Here is a 10,231-nt window from a genome sequence, read left to right as displayed (position 1 = left end):
ATACATACATCTTTGGATGTATGCATATGATAACACAGCCCTTGACTCACTCACACTGTCTCTTACAAACACGCACGCGCGCATACACACGTGTGTCTTTGTAAATATGTTTGTATACATTTATGTATGTGTGTGTTTGTAAGAGACAGAGTGTGAGTGAGTCAAGGTGTGTGTGTGTGTGTGTGTGCGTGTGTGTATGTGTGAGACAGAGTGAGAGAGCGGTGTGTATGTAGTATTTATTTACTCTCTCTCTCTCCCTCTCTCTCATACACACGAACACACAAAATAGAAAGTGAAGCTTTTTGCGGTTGTTATGTCAATACCGGAAGTTGACATTGAGGAACCTTTTTAAAGAAGTGAATCTTAAATATAAAGCAATATTATTTATTTTTGATTAAAAAAATCAAATGAAGAGCCTAAGATTTATCCGAGGTCAAATTATTCATGCATTACAAGTATGGAAGCATTTGGTGAAGTCGATTTCACGTGAAAAGCGATTACACACACATCTCTGTTTTATATATAGTATAGATAAATCTAAAATGATATTCTATTTTACAGGATTAAATTATAGAATTAAATTTCTTATTTAAACACAGCAATCTATTTCCTTTGGAAGCCAAGTGAAATTGTAGCCATAGATGATGCCAGTGTCACGTGACTGGAACCTGTACCAGTGGCATGTAAAAAGCACCTATTACACTCTGGGGGTGGTTGGCATTAGGAAGGGCATCCAGCTTTAGAAATCATGTCAAATCAGATCGGAACCTGGTGCAGCCTTCCAGCTTCAGTCAAACCCATGCAAGCATGGAAAGCAGATGCTAAATGATGATGATGTCAAAAGAGATTTATTACTGTCTTAAGAATATCCACTAATGAGGATTATATTATTTCTAGTTCAGATTAATTTTTGTATACTTTACAATACATACTTAAAACAAACAAAAATTTAACTTGCAAAAAATTTTAAAAAAACAGAAGCACTGCTTGTGTTAACTAATTCAAGAGGTATCGTGAGTTATTAGAGACTAAGTAAATTGAAACCAGATTACAGATGAAACAATTATTATGGTTACAACAGAAGAGGATGCCAAATTTCTTTTTAATTAATTAATCAGAGGAGGATGGCAATTTACATCTAATGGCCTTTGTAGGCTCTCTCTGACTAAAGAAGTTGACACGGTTCTTGTTCATAGAGACTAACAAACAAATATAATTGAAAGAAATTCACAAAATGGGATTGGCCAATTTTTTTTTTCTGTTTTATAAGCCACTAATTCACGAAAACGCAAGTGGCATGATTTATGCTTGTAAATTCTTGTCACTTATCTTTAGAACAGGCTTTGCTCAAAGTTTGTATGTGTGTGTGTGTGTGTCCCTTAAAAAATCTAAGTGTAACACCCATTGTTATCCAGTTTTGAGTTACTACTGATAGAGTATCTTGGATTACATTATCCAATGTGACATTTTTTTTTAAGACAGTGTGCTTTGCAGGAGATTTGTCTGCAGGTCAAGTAACAATGTAAATGTTCTCTCATTGGCTGATCCAATTTATATTAATTTATGTAGCAAAGGTAAAAAGAATAATATAAGTGTCATCAAGAGCCAAAGGCTTTCATTTCACATTCAAGAACAACATTTAAAAAAATGTAAAACATTTGAATAAAGAATATTTTTAATTTTACTAACTTTAGTTATAGGATAAGATGTTGCAGACTTGTTAAGCTTTGTAAAGGTTACATGATGTTGTCCAACCAGTGTAACTGTCTCACCTGAATCTTGTACCACTAAAGCCTATGAGAAAGGAACAAAACATACAATTAAAATAGCTAATTCATATACATTCAGAAACAATGAAACAATTACCAATACATATAAAAAGCATTTAAAATAACAAATGGCACTGAAGAAAGGCCAATTCACATGCTTAGCATGCATTAGAAAACTCTTTCAATGTCCCATGTACAATACAAGACTATACCTATTGGAGAGAGGAATATAGTTGATTATATAATTCCTGTTCTTAACAGACATTTTATTTTACCAATCCAGGAAGAATGAAATGCAAAGTTAACAGACAGGAGTAACATTCAGAGGGACACTATATATAACCCAGTTCTTTGTATATGCATTTAGATGGCATAGATATTGAAATAGATTGTACAAAGATTATATTACATAAAATTTCATCAGGCCAAAACAACACAAAACGAAATACAAAATGAACTACAAAAGTGAAGATAGAACAACAGTTGGAGTTTTACATTCTATTTCAACTGTTGTTCTGTTTTCACTTTTGTAGTTCATTTTGTATTTCATTTTGTATTTCATTTTACAATGTTTCAGCCTTATCAAGTGTTCATCTAATCTAACATCACACAATGCTTCACTCAAACTATTCTATTCTAATAATAAATCTCAACATTTACAATAACTAATTTTTAGAAAATTCTCAAACTATTTTATAAATGGATATGAATTTTATACCACATAGGAAAATTTTTCAGGATTTCTTTTCATAAATATAGGTGCAGGCATGATTGTATGGTAAGAAGTTTGCTTCCCAATCACATAGTTCCAGTATAGACCTATTGTGTGATACCATAGGTAAGTGTCTTCTACTATAGCCTCAGGTTGATCAAAGCTTTGTGAGTTGATTTGGTAGACAGAAATTGAAAGAAACTGATTATATATATATATATATGTGTGTACGTGTGTGTCTGTATTTGTCCCCATCACTGCTTGACAACCGGTAATGGTGTGTTTACATCCCTGTGACTTAGTTTATTGGCCTTTTTACTGAACCACTAAGTACCGGGCTTTTTTTTTTTTAAAGAAAGGTCAATTTGACTAAGATTTTTTAAGGCACTGCTTCAGCATGGCTGCAGTCTAATGACTGAAATGAGTACAAGATAGGTACTAAGAAGAAAATTCAGATTAATTTATGAAATAACGAAGTAACAACAGTTCACAGGCTGAAACTAGTTAAACAGTAGTTACCTGCCATAAGATAATTAATGTTAAATTCACTTCAATGGCAGTATCAAGGTCACTGAATTTGGAATGCTTATTATTAGTATTAGGTGAATAACTGGATGCTAAAGCTGACTGCTGATCACAGTTCTGTGTGCATTTGTAATAAAAATCCGAGCAAGGTGTCTTGGAACTTTTAATCTAGAATAGAAAAATAAAAGTTAGAAAACATAAAGTATAAAAATTATGGGAAGTGGACAGATTACTTAAGCAACAATTTACTTTCCATGAAGCTACAAAAGTAAAATCTGTGGCTGTAGTTTTGCAAAGTTAAAAAAAGTGGTTCACAAATAAGTAAATCAACTAGAAGATTCATCATCATCATCATCATCATCATCCAACTTATAAAATATTTTATTCAGTCTCCAACAATAAGAAACAGCATAGATTTTTCTTTTCCAAAATGACAATCTAATGCTTTTCTGAGATTATATGTGCTAATTTAAAGAATTAAATTTATCAAATGACATATGTAATTTGCATTTTCCATACATGATGGCATTAATCACAATATTTATAATAACCTTAGAAGAGCAATTATTTTACTAAACCTTTTCTACGGTTTGTCAGGTAAAATAGGCACAATCTTTTTTTTTTTAACTTCCAAATATTAATGTTTAGATACATTTTAATCTGATGTTACTTTATAAATATGTTATTTTAGTGTCCTTTCCCCTTCCCCAGCCTGGCATGGAATGAACAGGTCTACTGTACAACTATGTCATCACTCATGTTGATTCTCCATAAACTCTTGTTTGAGGCCCAACGTACTGCAATCTAATTTTACTACTTCATGTCTCCTTCACTGTTACTCTACCACCCACCAAATACTTCAATCATTTTTTTTTCCCTTTCAGCTTTAAACATCCATGATAACATATTTCAGTGTTCTGTAACATTCTTTTGTACTAATCATTTATAAACCCAACTTTGCAAACAAAATTTCAAATCATAATTTCCAACAAATCTCAATTAATTTCACATATAGTTTGTACAAATCAAAGACATCTGGCTTATATTGTTTTTTATACTCCACTACCTTAGTTTCATATAGTAAGTCAAATTTTTAAAAGACCTTTCTATTTCTCTTTTTTCTTCATATATAAAGTATACAGTAAATATTATTTTATATTAAGTCCTGAACAAAATACAAACAACATTTTATAAGTACTAGTTATTAGCCATGATTACCGACATATAGGCCACAATCTGTTATATATGAAGTGCAACTTATACAAAGCAAAAATATCAGTTCTATTCTAGAATGCTGATGAATGAGTATATCTTCATCAATGTATGAGACAAAAGACCTAGCAATTGGATTTAGATGGTTTGCTAGTAACAACTCATCTAACAAGTTTTTACAACAGTGTGAAGGTATCCAGCCATAAGTAAATTTTCAATTTTCAAAATTAATTTTGCTGAGAATGTAAAATTGAACTTAATATTTCAAATTACTTTCAAGGAGGAAAATGTAAAGAGGAATGAAACTATTCCAGTTTCTAACTTACTTTTGTTTCATTAAAATGGGTATTGCTAAAATACACCTTACGAGACTTTTCTGATTCACCTACAAAAGACAGAAATATAATACAATCAACTTTAATGGAAAATGTCACAGAATTGGTATTTTATTTGCAAGATTTCTCAAAAACTGTTGCTACTCTAGTTTTTATGAACGCTATTAAGAGCCATTTAACTAACAATTTTATACAACAGCCATTTCAAAATGCTACAAATATAGCGTGATCGTTACCAGCGTCGCCTTCTTGGCACTTGTGCCGCAGCGTCGCGTTCCTGACACTTGCGCCGGTGGCATGTGAAAAGTCATTCAAGCGAGATCATTGCCAGTGCCACTGGACTGGCTCCTGTGCAGGTGGCACGTAAAAGCACCCACTACACTCTCGCAGTGGTTGGCATTAGGAAGGGCATCCAGCTGTAGAAAATCTGCCAAATCAGATTGGAGCCTGGTGTGGCCATCTGGTTCACCAGTCCTCAGTCAAATCGTCCAACCCATGCTAGCATGGAAAGCGGACGTTAAACGATGATGATGATGATAGCAGACCAAATACCATTCTAGGGTAACCCCCTAACCAAATTCTGTTCTTAACTAATTTTCCTGAACAAACTACAGAAATGGTGTTGTCTATGTTGCTCGCTCAATTTCTCATTTTTGAAGAGATTCATATTGTGCATGGTTGATAATGTCATATAGCATTTGTTGAGTATGAAAATAAACTGCAAGCTTGTGCAGCAAAGGATGTACTACAGAACTTCAAGATTTCTCCAAACAATGCAAATGAAATTCACATTTGCTAAGAAGTAGGGTGATAACAAGACAGTCAAAAATTTGAATGAAATTTGGTGCATTTCAGTAAAACTTTCAAAATAAACCATCAAATTCTGCTAAACTTTGCTGCCAGATGGAAAGAATGTGAACATCTTCAATAATATGTAATCTACAAGCAACAACTGACACACTATAACGACCCATGATGAGACATTAATCTCTTGACGATCCAACAGGAGATAGAATTATCAGGCCAATGACACCAATTGATAGTGATCACTATTTCAGTGTTCTGAAAGGGGCAAGCTGGCAGAATTGGTGACATACCAGGCAAAATGCTTAGAATTTCACCCATCTTTGTTCTGAGTTCAAATTCCATCAAGGTCAACTCTGCCTTTCATTCTTTTGGGGGTTGATAAAATAAGTACCAGTTGAGCACTGGGGTCAATGTAACCAACTTACTTCCTCCCCCAAATTGCTGGCCTCAAGCCAAAAATTGAGACTAATATTTCAATGTTCTACAAAATAGCCATGTGTTTGTGTGTGAGGGGGGGTAGGTACACAAGTAGGTAGATAGATAGGGGTGGCTGTGTGGTTAACAAGTTTACTTCCCAAACACAGTTTTATAATCACTCCCACTGTGTGGTACTTGGGCAAGTGTCTTCAACTATAGCCTCAGGCTGACCTAAGCCTGATGAGTAGAATTTAGCAGACAGAAACTGAATGGTGTGTGTGTGTGTGTGTGTGTGTGTGTGTGTGTGTGTGTGTGTGTGTGTGTGTGTGTGTGTGTGTGTGTGTAAACATACACACATACACAACACCATTAGAAATAAATGCACATAGTTTGAATTCAACCTGACACTATGTACATATCCAAGAATAAGAATTGATGACAATTGGAAGTTCAAGCTATTTGAAGTGTAAATATAAACTTTTTTTAAAAATGCTTTTCTACAGTCTGGGAGATTACAATCTTATTGACAACTCATCTCAGATATTTAGACACTTAACCCTTTAGCATTTCAACAGGCCACATCCGGCCCAAATATTCTACTTCGCCTTATGTTCAAACCAGTCAGATTTGGGCTCTCACACCTACCTTACAATGTCATTCTAAAAATAATCTATCACATCACTGAAGTCTCAAAGCTACAAGATAATGCATGATTAATTCAAAACAATGTGAATCAATAAGCATTACATTTATCAGAGTAATCTGAATGCTAAAGGGTTAGATTGCTTGCATCTTTTAGAAAACTTAAATGAAGAAATACATAAAGTAGATTTAAGAAGAAATAGATACCTTCACAACAGGTTGCTCTTTTTCCTATAGCTTTCAAACACATTTGCAATGTTTCACGATTATGAATGAGTAATTCTGAAAATCAAGAAATTGAAATTTTAGTTAAATATTTTATTTATTTTTGAAAACCATGGTATTTAACTTAGATGAATTATATTCAAAGGCTTTTGTGCCACCAATATTATTTTCATAACATATCTGTAGGCATCTTCTTAGTTACGAGTGAGATACCAATGCTAAGAAGTATTAGCAGTTTTGATTAAATTCTTATTTGAAGAGTGTAATCCCAACTCAGTTTTACTTGTAGGAATCACAAACCTTTCGTTATCAAAATATTGTCTATAACATTTATGACTAACCAGTCATAAACACACCATCTTTGGAAACAATATTTGACATTCTTAATTTACAACAGTTAATTCCACATATAATCTGTGTAAATCAAGTAAATCCCAGAAGGAAGGAAGGAAGGAAAGAAAGGGGGAGAAAAGAATGTAAAAGAGAAAGAGATAGATTAAGAGAGTGATAGATGGAAATTGATAAAGAAATCTATTGCAAGATGTAGTTGTTAGTCCTTTTTCTCTTGCAGTTCCTTTTCTAGAAATTTAGCGTTCATGCAAAAATCATACAAAAATATTTTGATTATATAATTAAAAAATATCTTGCCTGTATTCTTTGGAGTACTGAGGTAGTTAATAGACCAATTTGTACTGGCACATGACATCTGCTTTATTTGGATTGTTTTTAAGTGAGGTGCTTTTGTTTGGCCCTATAAATGAAATATAAATGAAAATTCCAAATGTAGCTTTCTTCAAATCTATTCCAGCAGATCTTTGCAAACAGTCCCACATACATAACATAGTAAAAACTTCATTCTAAAGACAATTCCTCTTCTTCAGAGCCAGAAAATACTTAAAGCTCTGACAAGTGGCTGATAAAACTGCAAAGCTCAAATGAGACCTGCAATGGAATACTCCTTCCACATCTTGGATACTACTGCTGCTAGATAAGCCATATCACATCCTAAAGAACACCTAATATGCAAAACTGGTTTACTTACACACTTCAGCCTTCATTTCTCTTCCTAGTTAGCTGTGTTATACCTCTATACTATGTTTATAATTTGAGCCATCCATTTGATGCCTCTATAACTGTTTTTTCCAAGAGCATTTCTTGACTCTTGTAGCTATACTAGTCATTGTATGCCAACTCAGTACATACTACCTAACTGACCATGTGAATGCTTATAGTATCCTACCTAACCAGATTCAACAACGTTTTGTAGTAGCATTTCAATGTCTGTTCTTTTATCTCAGTAACGATTACTCACTGTTTACAAAACTTCAGTCCATAAATAGTCTTGGTCTAATATTATGAATAGTAGCTAATATAGATGTTGTAACTGTCATGCCAATCAATTCTATATCTCATGTTCAATTTCTGTTGAGATAAATCCATTATATCTACTTTCCTACAGTCAATTCTATACACACTATCCACTTCATCTTTAGATATTGCGATAGACTACTACTTTTTTACTTGAGAATCCAATAAAAAGTAATGTCTCAAATTTCAGAGTTCATCTACTTCTAGTCTTATATTGTATTCTGGATCAGTAAATATGGTTAATCTTGCCTAGTTTATCTGGTAATAAAGCAGAGGAGAGATAAAAATCAATAAGATTTGTATTCCAGCATTTATCAATAGCTTGGAGTGTTGATCTGGCTGAAATGTTCTCAATTAGCTGCAGGATGGCTCTTTGGTTAAGAAATTAACTTCAAAATTATGTCATTTAGAGTCCAATCCCACAGAATGGCACATTATAACCAAGCCAAGAGTATAGATGTCACTGTGCTGCTTAACCAAAACAGGATTCTATTTTCAAAATATTCATTAATATCATCCTTGTTCACCTCCAAATTGATTGTAGTGAGGTAATAATTATTGTACGTAATTTTAGTTAAGCTTTATTCTTGTAGTAACCTGTTTGTTTGCTGGTGATCATAACTAAAATTACATAGCCACCTTTTGACTTAACTTTGTTCCATCATGTTGCTACAGGTCAGTGTAGCTATTACAGTCTGAGCAGCTGTTTCTCACACAATAATATACAATCTCAAATATACACAATAATTTTGGCTTTAGTGCTTTTGATTTTTACCACATCATATCATGGAAAAACAGAAAGGGATTAACAATCTTAAGATATTGAAACTATTTTATCAATTAGGCTTTCCTCTCATTTAAGAATAAAATAGAAAACACTTACAGAATTCAAATTTTCAAGTTCACAAGTTATGAAGCACTCATCTCTATCCTCTGAACATTTTTGTACACATGCTCTACTCCTTTGAATTGTTGCTTGCACACTCAATGATTCCACTGTATTTATCACAGCTGAATAACGTAATACTCTGTATCTGAATAAAACAATACAAAAAGCACATTTAGAATGAGTGGTTTTTAATGAAAATAATTTTTAATACAAGTAAAGGTCAGCTATTTGGATTATGGCTGATTAAACATTGATCCCAGTATTTGTCAAGTACATATTTTATCCCTTCCAGAAAAATGACAGGCAAAGTCTTATTCAGTAGTATTTGAACTCAATGATGATAACAACATTAAGTTTCTTCTCTAAATAAAAAAAAGACTATCAATGGATATCAAATACTTACATAAAACAATGTAAAGGGAAAAATGAAAAAATAGAAAGAATAACTCACTTTATTTTAGTATCTTGTTCAACAGGCTCATAATAGAAGAGAAAGTTGATAGTATGCACCCCAGCAACATCATTACCCCGTACCCACATAGGAACAGTCATTGTAAAATTTGGTTTTAATATTCCATTTGGAATGGGTATATCAATTACAATAATGCCATTCATTGCAACCTCTTTTGGATCATTGCCAGGTATTTCTCCACATATATCTTCCTCTTGTGTTTGATATATACTAGAAAATGGTACAGAATCAACAAGATCCACATCAGTGCCAAGAGCCAAGAAACTAGGTGTATTGGATGCTATTTTGAGATTTTTCAATGGAATTGTTCCATCATTACAGAACTTCAGAGTGATACTTTGGACTTCTCCACACAAAAGGGTTTCTGGAATTTTATCTAATTCAACCTATAAGGATAAATACCAGAAGAAAAAAAATTATTAATCTGTGTCAAAGTATACATTGATAGATGTAAGTTTTATAAAAATTAAATCAAACAGATACATCTATATATGCTATTTTGTTACGAAACTCTTAACCTCTTCATCAAATCTTGATCACTTTCTCTCTATTATATTTTGAAAATAATTACAATAAAAATTAATGTTTGTAAACATTTATTATAAAGAATATTATTTAATGTTTGTTTATTTCTTTAAGCAAAACATTCTAATTGATTCTAAAATATTCTGATTCAACTTGGCATATATTCTAATGAATATATTCAAATTATGCTATATATATATATATGTATGTATGTATGTATGTGTGTGTGTATATATATATATATAAGTATATATATGCATGTATATATATGCATATATATATATATATATAAGTATATATACGCATGTATATATATGTATATATATATGTGTA

The 10,231-nt window shown here is 32.5% G+C and overlaps 1 protein-coding gene across 1 annotated transcript in view; it reads right to left on the bottom strand.

The window, feature by feature from the left end:
- The window catches only part of LOC106869306 (trafficking protein particle complex subunit 8), a 115,640-nt gene that overhangs the window by 6,666 nt on the left and 98,743 nt on the right, over positions 1-10,231 (bottom strand). The window contains exons 22-28 of the mRNA XM_052971467.1: positions 9,353-9,759; positions 8,896-9,046; positions 7,293-7,395; positions 6,627-6,701; positions 4,545-4,603; positions 3,001-3,174; positions 1,690-1,794 (exon numbers count right to left, since the gene is read on the bottom strand). Of these exons, the coding sequence (XP_052827427.1) occupies positions 1,690-1,794; positions 3,001-3,174; positions 4,545-4,603; positions 6,627-6,701; positions 7,293-7,395; positions 8,896-9,046; positions 9,353-9,759 (1,074 nt within the window). The remainder of the gene's footprint in view (positions 1-1,689; positions 1,795-3,000; positions 3,175-4,544; positions 4,604-6,626; positions 6,702-7,292; positions 7,396-8,895; positions 9,047-9,352; positions 9,760-10,231) is intronic.

The sequence above is a fragment of the Octopus bimaculoides genome, chromosome 1 (genome assembly GCF_001194135.2).
Source record: "Octopus bimaculoides isolate UCB-OBI-ISO-001 chromosome 1, ASM119413v2, whole genome shotgun sequence".
Taxonomy (NCBI): domain Eukaryota; kingdom Metazoa; phylum Mollusca; class Cephalopoda; order Octopoda; family Octopodidae; genus Octopus; species Octopus bimaculoides.
This window is presented reverse-complemented; position numbering and strand designations above follow the sequence as displayed.